This window comes from Urocampus carinirostris, chromosome 8 (genome assembly GCF_059441175.1).
Source record: "Urocampus carinirostris isolate Australia breed hairy pipefish chromosome 8, RoL_Ucar_1.0, whole genome shotgun sequence".
NCBI lineage: Eukaryota > Metazoa > Chordata > Actinopteri > Syngnathiformes > Syngnathidae > Urocampus > Urocampus carinirostris.
In genome coordinates, this window is record NC_142356.1 from 17,642,031 (window position 1) to 17,655,122 (window position 13,092).

Below are 13,092 nucleotides of genomic sequence, written 5' to 3' on the forward strand. Positions count from 1 at the left end.
ATTTTTGGACCATGGCCAACCCAAATGCCCAAACACCCAAAACAAGTTAACATCTCGGCACCCAAGTTGGTCATTTTTGCCCCTCCAGATGAAACGGGACACAAGAAAGCTGCCATGTCACTTGGGTCAGAGTGACACTACACACTCTTCTGTTCAACAGCAGGACCCGACAGCATACCTGTCAACCTCCACGGCTCCATGTCCTTACAAACTGTCGTATTTTCCCTTACAAAATACAAAAAAAATCCTACACCATATTTTTTTTCAAACGTGTTTATTTATGTAGTTTAACATGTTATATTGTACATGTGTTTCATTATATCATATACTGGACTGTCTCAGAAAATTAGAATATTGTGATAAAGTTCTTTATTTTCTGTAATGCAATCAAAAAAACAAAAATGTCATACATTCTGGATTCATTACACATCAACTGAACTATTTCAAGCCTTTTATTATTTGAATATTGCTGATTTTGGCTTACAGCTGAAAAAAACTCAAAAATCCTATCTCAAAATATTAGAATACTTCCTCAGACCAAGTAAAAAAATAATTTTATAACAGCAAAACTAAATCAAACATTTGAAAATGTCCATTGATGCACTCAGTACTTGGTTGGGAATCCTTTTGCACGGATTACTGCATCAATCCGGCGTGGCATGGAGGCAATCAGCCTGTGGCATTGCTGAGGTGTTATTAATGCCCAGGATGCTTCGATAGCGGCCTTCAGCTCATTTGCATTTGTAGGTCTGGTGTCTTTCATCTTCTTCTTAACTATACCCCACAAATTCTCAATGGGGTTCAGGTCAGGGGAATTAGCAGGCCAATCAAGGACAGTGATGCCATGGTCAGTGCACCAGTTACTGGTGGTTTTGGCACTGTGGGCAGGTGCCAGATCATGCTGGAAAATGAAATCCTCATCTCCATAGAGCTTTTCAGCAGATGGAAGCATGTAGTGCTCTAAAATATCTTGGTACACAGTTGCATTTACTCTGGACTTGATGAAACACAGTGTACCAACACCAGCAGCTGACATGGCTCCCCAAACCATTGCTGACTGTGGGAACTTCACACTGGATTTCAAGCAACTTGGATTTTGCTCCTCTCCAGCCTTTCTCCAGACTCTGGCGCCTTGACTTCCAAATGAAATGCAAAACTTGCTTTGGTCTGAAAAGAGGACTTTGGACCACTCTGCAACTGTCCAGTGCTTCTTCTCCATAGCCCAAGTCAGACGCTTCTTCCGTTGTCTTGAGTTCAGAAGTGGCTTGACCATGGGAATACGGCTAATGTAGCCCATTTCCCGGACACGTCTGTGAACTGTGGCTTTTGATACCTGGGCTCCAGCTTCAGCCCACTGTCTTTGAAGCTCCCCCAAATTCTGGAAGCGGCTCTTCTTCACAATTTTGTTAAGGCTGCGGTCATCTCTCTTGGTTGTGCAGCGTTTCCGGCCACATTTTTCCCTTCTCACAGACTTTTTGTGGATATGCTTTGAAACTGCACTCTGTGAACAGCCTGCTCTTTGAGAAATTTCTTTTTGTGTCTTACCCTCCTGATGGAGGGTATCAATGATGGTCCTCTGGACAGCAGACAGTTTAGCAGTCTTCCCCATACTTGTGATTTAGTTTACTGAACCAAGCTGAGTGTTTTTAAGGCTCAGGAAACCCTCGCAAGGTGTTTCGAGTTAATTAGATGATTCAGGTGATTAGTTGAATAGCCTACTTGTATACTTTTTCATGATATTCTAATATTTTGAGATAGGATTTTTAAGTTTTCTTAAGCTGTAAGCCAAATTCAGCAATATTAAAATAATAAAAGGCTTGAAATAGTTCAGTTGATGTGTAATGAATCCAGAATGTATGACATTTTTGTTTTTTTAATTGCATTACAGAAAATAAAGAACTTTATCACAATATTCTAATTTTCTGAGACAGTCCAGTATATTGTTAATTAACATTTTGTTGTGAGATACTGAGTTGCTCGACATGAATGAGGTTTATTATTAAAAAAAGTTCAAAAATTAAGTAGCTTGGACGTTCGCTGTAGAAGGAAAAAATACATGCAAATATAATTACCGGTAAGTAGAATAATACATTTTTTTATTCAAATTATTAAGTCATTTTCTGCATTCAATTATTGTTGGTAATATACTGATTAAAGGGAAAACCACAAACCTGTCTTTTTTCATTTTTTCCTTTTATTCTTCCTTTTTTTCTTAACTTCTTTGTACAACAATAATGATTCGTAATATAATGCATCAAAGCAAATGAGCTGTTTGAGAGCCGGCTCTCTTTAATGAGTTGAGCCGAAAAAGCCGTTTCTCTTAAAAGAGACGGACTTCCTTTCACTTCATAACTACCACATGAAATCCGCGGCGGTAGATGCATGCCCACAGTAGCATCAAACCGCTCGCTTCGTTTGCAACCGAAAAAAATCGATACCGAGTTAGAGGCTACCGCGGCAAACTGGTTTGACTTGATTGATTTGCCGTTTAATGATAGTCGGTGTATACCGAATGGTATCCATAATTGACAAATTTGTGTTTTTCCGTGCAGATTTTCTTGTACGTCGTACACGTCTTAAAATGCAAAATAAACGTACTTCGTACGGCAAAACTTACAGGTTGACAGGTATGCGACAGCTTTCACTGGTTTACCCCTGCCGTATCATGCAGGTGCCCTGCCCATCCCTTAGAACGGGTCCAAACATCCCAACAAGAGTTCTGCTCATTGTGGGTATTACCTTGTAATTATTACCTATCCTTATAATACTTTTATCTAATTTCTTATTAAATGCTTATCCTAGAGTAACCCGTTTAATCGCGTTGTAAAGAATTGTAACGATGTTATCAATGACTATAAAGACAGTTCTTATCTAATTAATGCTGTCGTGTCGTCATAGTTAGCGACCACAAAGCAAATCGTTGATTGGCTAACTCCCTTCCCTTGGGGTTTCCTTCCCCAAATTGCAGGGGTAAAACAATAAATCGAAACCTATCGCTTTAAATGCTCAATCGGCCCGAGCTCGAAGATCATAAATCGTCGGGCAGAGAATTGTAAACATCTGGTCGGACGGAGACGGTTCTTCCTATATTTTATCGGTTTTGCTATAATCGATTCTGTCTACATAGATAGGTCTTGAACGCGGTAAGTTAGCTTCATCTTTCATTTAAGCTAAAGCTGTGGTCTACTAACAAGCGAAATGCTAACTTAGCATTATTGTCCCTTCCAATTGCCTTTTAGGGGATCGGAAAACTATTATTTGTTGTCTAACAAAGATCTATTAAAAAACTCAGTATAACATCTGTATTGATTACTTTCGATTGATCTATACGATGTCCCTTGTTTTCCAAAACGGCACCGATTCTAACGTGTTGATAGTGACAATCAAGTTGTTTATCACTTTAAAAAAATCACTGTATTAAATCGATCTCATGTGTTTTATTTTCTAAACCGTAAAGAAGGCGTTTAAGCCACAACCGTCGCTCTTGTGTCGTTGTTTCTATCCCCCAGCAATGTTCATTTAATGTGTTTTTTAGCAATGCGCCTCCGATATTCTGTTCTTATGCACTATGTTCGTTTTTTTATAAGCAATATATTGTCAACATTTTTTTTTGGCCTGATTTAAATTCGAGTCGTGCTAGACTGGAGTAAATAAAGACGACGCCATAAGTTAGCCTAGCACCTGTGCTAACACAAGATAGCGCGGGCTAGCCTGTGCATAGCTTGCTTATCTCGCACGGAAGTCAAGATGTCATTCGTTGATGATTTTATTCGGATTGTGTTTGAAAAGCAGATAGTGTGCAGTGGAGGATGATCAATAAATGACACTGCAATGTGGTAGAAGGCTAGTAATGGACATGAAGGCCAGGACTGTACAAAATGGTTTACTTTAAAATGCAATTCTGTTCTTGACGTTTTGTCGCGATCAACTATTTCATTGCCCTGTATGGTTTATCCTGTATCCTTTAATATTTTTTTGAAAATCGGTCCTTTGTGTTACTTGATGGACGTAATGTCTAGACTAGCACTAATTTAGCCTCTATGCTAAAATCAGCTGTTTGTTTGATGCAGGCCTATAAGTGAGACAAAGACGTGTATTTCCCACCTAAGATTCGTTTAAAAAGTCTGTATTTTTCATGAATGTGTAGTCACCTACCCCTGATTCTTTCCAACTCTCATAAACCTAATAACGATAAAGTGTTTAATACTCGAACAGTCATGGTTGTACAATTTGGCTGTTGTTTTTAAATGGTCTGCATTTATATAGCGCTTTTCAAGTCAACGAAGACCTCCCAAAGCGCTTTACAATGTGCTTCACACTTACCCATTCACACACACTGTTCCCTTGACAAGACTGTGATGTATCGGGGACTTAGTTAGTTAGTTTTCCAACTCCTTAATCATCAGGAAAGTTACCATCCATTTTAAATTGATCCAGGTATAAACATTAACAGTAAATAAACATTGGATTATGAATTGACATTACTATTTTAAGTACAGTAGTTTCTGAACTAAATGATCCATGTATTTCTTTGCTACAGCACTTAATATTGTTTACCAAAGAAATGGTGATGGAGAAACCGAGTCCCCTGCTTGTAGGGCGGGAGTTTGTGAGGCAATATTACACACTGCTAAACAAGGCACCAGACTACCTGCACAGGTAATGATTGACATGCATTGCTACTTCTTAGGGAGGCTGTATTTTTTGTTATCAAACATTATTGATTCTGCTTTGTTGTCAGGTTCTATGGAACAAACTCTTCCTATGTTCACGGGGGTCTGGACTCCAGTGGGAAGCTGGCTGAAGCGGTTTATGGGCAACCAGTAGGTTATTTTTTTTTTCTTCACAAATGGTACACTTTAAAGTGCAACTCTGACCTAGTACACCATCTTATGGGATTTGCTGGCAATAATGCGCCACTTTGTCCCTTTTTCATTGGTTGTTTCCTCCTTTTTTAGAAGAAAGAAATGGAGCTAATATGTTTCTGTTATGTCGTTGTGTTTGTCAAGTAGAACCGCAATGGCAAACTTTAACTACTAGTTTGCCAGCTAAGTACTCATGCAAACACCCAATTGCACGAAAGCAAAAATATTAAAGCGGTTTGCGCACACTGAGAATCGGTCTTTATGCATATGACCCTCAACATAATAAAAAGTACATATTCTACGAAACATTGTCATCCTTTTATTTCAAACAAGTCCAAATTTATATTAAAGAATGAACTCGGACGCAATAAATTAAGAACACCTTAATTTTGTAGAATTTCACTGTAAACCAGTTTCTACTGTAATTAAGTGGTTCTTCTTGAGCACAAATTCCTTTTGAGAATTGAGGAGCAGGAAATTGGCACTGAACTCTCTCAAACCGTAGACTTGTGTGTGCAAGGCAGACTTCATTTTACCGCCTGAGTCAATCACTGTGATGAGCCCTCCAAAATAACACATAAATTCTGAAAATGTCCATATTACCGTAAAAATTCGGACTTTAACCCCTATATTTTTTTTAAAGTGACCAGGGGCTTGGCACTGTATTAAAACAAAACAAAAGGGTTGCAGATAATGCAGATCACCCTTTTTTTAATACGAACAATGTTTTGCACACTAGATTTAGTCACAAGCCAATTCTTTTCTTTAAGGCCACAGAAGAATCCAGATTACGTTGTATTTTGTGACATTTTTACAAAAGAACTTTGCTCGGGCCTTGCTTGAAACCACTATTTAGGACAAAAATAATGGGCAAAATGAGCCTCAATGCTCCTCTTTAATTGCGGGAGGGACTCTCATTTAGTTGTATCCATATAGGACGCAGGTTCTGGCATTATTTTTCCATAGATTTTTATCAAATCACGTCACACAGTGAAATGAAATATGCTGAAATATTAGCTTTTGTCTGGAGAGTGGGTTTGGCAGTTTTGTTGAATTGTCCTAAAATATATATTGTGGCTCTTTTTAAAAAGTATGTTTTCCCTTAACTGCTCTTTGGGTCTAAAATGTTCCCTACCCCAGCTCTTAAAAGCTCATCTGAAGTACAGTACACGTATGCTAATATGCTATTTTATAAACCTTTATCTTCTCTGCATTTTTTTTTTATACATTTTTAATGCCTACATGAATCTTTCAACCATTTTGCTAAGGGCTGTTTTAAAATGTTGCTGATTGTCGGACTTTCGTACAATAATTGGCAAAGAACTACAAATCTTTGTAAACGAGTTACAAGTACTTTAGAGTGTGTCTCCATCTTGTAGGAAATCCACGAGAAGGTAATGTCACTGCAGTTTAGCGAGTGCCACACAAAGATTCGACACGTAGATGCACACGCCACACTCGGAGACGGCGTAGTGGTGCAGGTTCTTGGAGAGCTCTCCAATAATGGGCAGCCTATGCGCAAGTTCATGCAGACGTTTGTGCTTGCCCCAGAGGTAAAATGCTGCTGTGATGAGTTTTTAACAATATATTATTTTAGATAAAATGTCAAAAGGTGGATAATTTTAATTGTTGGTTTTCTTCAGGGTTCAGTGGCCAACAAGTTCTACGTACATAATGACATCTTCCGTTATGAGGATGAAGTTTTTTGTGACTCAGAAGCTGAACTTGATGAGGGTAAGGCCTTCTCAACAAAGCCACACAAATGAATTATAACTACAGACATGCTCTCAATGCATTTGTCTTACTTTCAGAATCTGAGGAGGAAGTTGAAGAGGAGCCAGAAGAAAGGCAAGCATCCCCTGAGCCGCTGCAGGAGCGTCCCAACAGTGCAGCTTACTATGAGCCTCACCCTGTCACGTATGCTCAGACTTTTGTGATTATATGCAGTATTTATGCAAACAAATTTAACAAGCCCATATTCTCCACAGTAACGGCATGGAGGAGCCCACGGAGGAGCCAGCCCCTGAGCCGGAAATGGAACCAGAACCTGAGCCTAAAGTTGAGGAGGTCAAGCCTGAAGTGGATGAAAAGGTTTTGGAAGAAATTGAAGAGAAGGCTCCTACACCAGACCCAGTGGAGTCTCCACCGCTTGCACAGGAACCACCCAAGGTATTCACTGCCTGAAAATGCAAGCTTTGACACGAATGTCATTGAGCAGAAGCTTTACGTATACTTTTCAGTCTATGCAATCGTTTTTTTGTTTGTTTTTTTTACCTCCCATGTTTCTTTAGTTACTGTAACAGAAATAAACCATATAGTTCTTTGCACTCTGCAGAGAGGGGATAAATGTAGATTAAATCCGAATTTGTCATAAGTGGTACACGTCTACTCGAACATTTTTCTCCCTTATTTTATCTACAAAAATATCTAATTTTAAGCAACTCTGCACTGAAGAATGACAAAGGTACAGCTTGACTTATCTTAAAAAGCATTTTTCCCAGATATTTTTCGTGAAAATGTATTTAAACAGCTAATAATGCAATATTGCATGTTTTGCAGACTTTCTCCTGGGCTTCAGTGACTAGTAAAAACCTTCCTCCAACTGGGACTTCATCTGGAATACCACCCCATGTTGTCAAAGCTCCAAGCTCACAGGTATGCAACCAGTAAAATGTGTGTTTTTAAATTGAAAATTTGTTATTCATCCACAACATCTCTCTAGGCCCGAATTGAAGCCAAACCAGAAACTCAGGCGGCATCACTCCGCCCCCGGGACCAACGCACGCGCGACAGACCGTCTTTCGCCCAGCGAGGCCCTCGCCCTGGTACTGCTTCGTGACCAGTTTCAATCATAATATGTCATGATAATCTTTCAAATTCAATGAAAGTTGATGTGGACCACTTTTTCTTGATTTCTCTGCTAGATGGCATCCAAGCATCTGATACACATATGGGAAAACCGCACCTGAGTTTTGTTAACAAAGGTACATATTAATTTAAAAGTCACATTACAGTCTTCAGTTTTGATTATCTCACGTTAGAGTTGCTAACATTTTTCATTAAATTAGGGGAGAAACAAAAATAAATTCCAAATCCTGTCTTAGTATTTTTATGGTAAATATACCCGAATTTTACTTTTGTATTAAAAATAACTTATTTGTAGATAATAAATCATTGTCGACCATTAAGTGCCTAAACTTCTCATATTTCAATATACAAACCTGACAACATTAAGGATTGTGTTAACTCTCTCAATTTTTTAAATACTACCATTTATAATTCCTGGTTTTGTTGGTAATTGAGTGTGCATTTTGAATTTAAGCAGATTTCAATTTTGTGCAGTTCCTTTTGTCGCATGTGACTATGAGTTAAAGGAGTTGCATAGAATTATAACCTTTTCTCCCCGCGGCTGCCCTCTTAGTTTTCGTCACCTTTGCAGCCTCTGTCAGCTCATGTGCGTGATTAAGCATTTCCTAGGACCTAGAAACTCTCAAAAGCTCTTCTTTTTTCATTTTTGGGGTGGTTTGCAATCTATTTGAAGCAGAGCAGGTCTTGTCTTACTTTCACCATTTTCATGCCACACGATTATAGAAACAAAGCAAAACCTGCGGAAACAAACATGACTACACTCTTCACTCCCCCATCCTTCCTACCTAACGTGTCCCACCCTGAACAGCTTTGCTAAAAGAAGAAGAAGAATTTACTTTTATTGTCATTCTTTGTAACCATGCACACAGAACAAAATGTCAATACACCTGACCCGTACAGTTAAAATGTAGTGAGCCGATGCAGCCGCAGCCAAACAGGGTGCAGCCATTTTAGTCATTAGGTGACCAAACCCCCCAATTCCAACCCTTAATGCCGAGCGCCAAGCAGGGAGGCAATGAGTACCAATGTTGTAAGACTTAGGTATGACTCGGCCGAGGTTTGAACCAGCGACCTCCCAGTCTCGGAGCGGGCGCCCTACCATCTAGGCTACCGAGCTGGTTTAAATAAGATAAAAGCGGATGAGTATGTTGGGAAAAGGCATACGGACTGTTTGAAACCTGTTGGGCTTTGTTATCGCATACTTGGAGAAAATATTTAATTCCCTTTTCTATTTTTTTTTAATCAACACCACAATCAAGGCACCTCACCTTTTTAAATCCAGCAATCACATAGCTAAGTTTAGTTTGACCTTTTTAGAAGAAAAAAACACCACTATAGTAAAAAGTGACATGTATGACACAGAAAGCTTTTGAGCATTTTCATTATGTCCCATAGTCTCAGTAATGGGGCGATTTTTCATAGTTCCAGTCTACTGTAAAGTTCATTTAACCATTTAATCTATAGTGGATGTTCTACACAGACGCTAAGTTCTGTTATTGTTATCATTCAGGCGGAAGAGGGGACAATGAATCCGGCGAAATGGACGTCAGACGAACAGTGCGATACCCCGACAGCCACCAACTTTTTGTCGGCAACCTTCCACACGACATCGATGAGGGCGAGCTGAAAGATTTCTTCATGAGTAAGCCTACATTGCTGTTTTTATATTACTTGGACTGAATTTGATATATTGTATGATTTTCCAGCCTATGGGACTGTCGTCGAACTGCGTATCAACACCAAGGGTGTCAGCGGGAAGCTCCCTAACTTTGGATTTGTGGTGTTTGACGACTCTGATCCTGTGCAAAAAATCCTTGGGGCCAAGGTAGACGGGGCATGTATTGACATTTCATTACCTGGATTTACTCACTTGGGTGGTGGTTTAGGTCAGCACTTTCAAACCACTGGTGTTCACAAAACTCAAATGTTGTTTTTTTTTTTTTTATCTTCCATACTGCAGCGTTTGCAATTTCCATATTTCATTGTACCCACAGAGCAATATAATTGTTCATCCATATTCAACATTTAGTTGGTTTACAGGGTTGGTTCAAAAATGCAAGGTAACCACTTTGAGATAGTTGTTTAACATGCTAAAATGCAGTGCTGTCACTTTGAGCACATAGTAGTGTTTTTAATTGGTGTGGAGTTGTTTTTCTCAGATTGTCAACAATCTCCTTAATTGACTGTCTTAGTGTTTTCTTCTAAGAGTTCATATCAATGTTTCACACTTTGTTTAATGCAAGATCTATATTTTGTTCTCAAATACCTACAGAAAGTATCTCTCAATATGACAGTTTTCGTCGCTCACATCACACTGAGTATATATCCTTTATTAAGTTGGAGCAAAATTATTACATTTCTGAAACATTCATTCACAGAAAATATACGCAGCGTACTATTTAAACTGTTTCAGTCAGTCACTATTTTTTTGTGAAATATTATCTGCTTTCCTTGCTAGTACACAGCAGCACCAAAATGTTTGTTTGAGCAATAATTTATTTGTTCTCTTTTTATTTTTATTTTAATGTTAAACAAAAAGCTTCACCACATTTTTGGATACTCTGTAGACAAATATGTATTTACAGAAATGTGCACATTTAGACGAGCAGTTTTGTTGCAATGTGATCTTATTTTTGAAACCTGTATTGACCAGGAGCACTGAGACGTGTTGTTTACATAGGGGTCCATTTATGTAGTGGCCCTCACCACACATCTTAAAATAACAACAACAAAAACTGCAATATCCCCTTTTTCCAAGACATAAAATTGGATGCCTTTTCCTATGTGATGTATGGCGACCCGCCTTCTATTCCCATTGGCCACAATGTTTCACAATTTAGGTCAGCGATATTTTTTTCAATTGTGGCATAGATATGGTGATACACCATTAAACCTCATGTAGTATCTCACACAAATAAGTACTGCATGCATTTCCTATTTTATCCTCTTTAGCGCCATCCTCATTCTACTCTTCTGCTTGCAGCCCATCATGTTCCGAGGCGAAGTACGTCTGAACGTAGAGGAAAAGAAAACACGGGCGGCACGTGAGCGAGAGATCCGGGGCGGCGGAGGTGACGACCGTCGGGACCTGAGGCGCATGGACCGAGGGCCTGGAGGCCCTCGAGGCATTTTGGGAAGTGGCATGATGCGAGAGCGTGACGGCAGGGGCCCTCCGCCCAGAGGCGGTATGGCCTCCAAGCCGGGCATGGGAGCCGGAAGGGGCTCTGGTGGTCTCGGTGAATCCCGCTACACACCCCAACGCCGCTGATAAGAGCGGGGAGTTGTACCGCCGGCTTCACCTTTCATCTGTATCAATTATTTTTTCTGGTTCCTTCTTTGCTTTGGAATGTGACGCACTCTGTATAGCTTATTTAGTTGTGAACCGAAGATCCTTTTTTTTCCCCCCCTGTCTTTTTGCTACGGCAAAAAATATTAACTTTAATTTGTACATTTTGCGTGGCGAAAGAAACCAGGAGTTGTCTTGTTCCACATTGGAGGCACTGAAAGACTAAGTTCCATTCGAAAAGAGAAAACAGCCCATTATTCTGAAGAAATGAGATTATCTGCCTTGACTTAACCTTCCATTGCACATTTTCTATGCTAGTTACTGTTGGAAGATGCAAAAATTGTACTGTTCCGAAGGAAAGGGCCTGCCTTTTTTCCCCACCATCTTCCTCTTTCCGAGAGACCACTGTTTCAAAGTTTGCATTTTTTTTTTCCAACCTGCACTCATGGATATATATATATATTTTTTTTCTTTTATGTCGACATTCTTGCTTGGATAGCCGCTGAAGCGACACGACACAAACGGGGCAGGCCTCGCTGCTGTGACCAATGTATACCGATAATTAACATTTTACTGCTTGATGGACAATAAGACCTATTTTGCCTCATTTCTAAATATTAATTATCCAGGATGTTCACCAAATGACAGTATGCCTGGATGTGGGGTGGGGACAAAGGATGAAGAATGGAAGAGTGGTGCACTGTTTTCTTTTCCTATTTTTGTGTTTTTCTTCTTCGCCAGCTAGGGATGAAGGGCGCCTTTTCTGTCGTTAAAATGTGACAGAATAAATGTACAGCAAAAGTCATAGTTTACTGTTTCGTATTCCTTCTTGGTATTTTAAGACAAAACAAACAGATGAAAAACGGTGCCTTCAGCGTTCATCTTCGCTGTCATTCAAACGATGTTATTTCTGGACTTTGATCAGATTGAAAGTCATTTATGATCCATCACCACTTCAAAGTTGTGACATTTTGTACTTTTTTTTTTTTTGCTTTTCGTTTTTTGTGGGGCATAGCCTTTAAAGAGGTACTCCTATGTATTACATTTTTTGATGGCGCCCAGCCAATCTTTTTCTCTTTATTTGGAGATGGGGAACATGCTAAAACTTCCAATAACTACTTGTTTGAAAAACTCAAATTAGCATAAAACTATGTACATACCATATAGGCAAAGAAGAACTTGATTATTGATTATTCAAAAGTCTTAATGCCAAGTATACCGTCGTTACTGACTTAAATGTATCACTAAGCAGTAATGTATGTGTTTGATAAATTACATATTTTTAGATTTGGGATTTTTTTCAATTTGATAAATTTTATATTCTATGACAACAATCTCATCCTTCAAATCCCAATACTACCTTTTCTGTGTTATGTCACTATATGCAAAGAAGGCAACAAAAATTTTTTAGCTCCTCAGGTTTCCACCCACCAAAAAAAGGAAAACACCAAACAAATACCAGAGATTATTCCGAGCGTCATGTTCCTGCCCATAACTTTGCTTACTCCTTGCACCCAACTATTCATTCAGATGTCCTACATGCAACCATCTTTTTTTTCCTCCTAATTTTTTGGTTGTAGTTTAATTTTTGTTTTGATAATTTTTTGCACTGAAACGGGGAAGGCTATGTAGCAAAGTATGGTAACGAGGTCTTCCTTGTCTACTGGGTAACTGATATTTTTTGTTGTTGAGTGGTAAAATTTTCAAGGACAATCTCTTGGGCTACAAAGAATTTTACTGAATTAGCCAACCCATTTTTCAGTTGAGTTAATAATTTGGATTAATCCCCTGCTCCCTTTTTTGAGCGACTGTGATCTAGGCCTGATGACTTAACCAGACAAAACTGTCAATGATTTTTTTTTCCTGTGGTTGCAAAAAGACTGTATGGTAATGGTCAATTATGACAGTACTTTTTGAATGGATCTAGAATATGTACTCCAAAAAAGAGCCATCTTTAACTGTGATTACTCATTAATGTTACTCCAATATTTTATTTAGTCTCTTGGTTGACTTTCCTTTTCCATTTTGAATGTGTCAGACATAATAAACTACTGATATCAGCACCACTTAGAA

At 38.9% G+C, this 13,092-nt stretch overlaps 1 protein-coding gene across 2 annotated transcripts; it reads left to right on the plus strand.

The window, feature by feature from the left end:
- Positions 1 to 2,966: 2,966 nt before the first annotated feature.
- On the plus strand, positions 2,967 to 13,092 carry g3bp2a (G3BP stress granule assembly factor 2a). Of its 2 annotated transcripts, none has more exons than XM_088341814.1 (13): positions 2,967 to 3,143; positions 4,541 to 4,659; positions 4,742 to 4,823; positions 6,245 to 6,418; positions 6,509 to 6,599; positions 6,677 to 6,782; positions 6,854 to 7,034; positions 7,425 to 7,520; positions 7,588 to 7,690; positions 7,790 to 7,849; positions 9,244 to 9,375; positions 9,440 to 9,558; positions 10,717 to 13,092. In XM_088341814.1, exons 2-13 carry the CDS (start codon positions 4,565 to 4,567, stop codon positions 10,999 to 11,001), a joined length of 1,524 nt encoding a protein of 507 aa, XP_088197940.1. In that variant the 5' UTR covers positions 2,967 to 3,143; positions 4,541 to 4,564; the 3' UTR covers positions 11,002 to 13,092. The 2 variants fall into 2 exon arrangements, with proteins under 2 accessions (XP_088197940.1, XP_088197939.1); XM_088341813.1 differs by having other exon boundaries at positions 2,968 to 3,143; positions 9,440 to 9,567.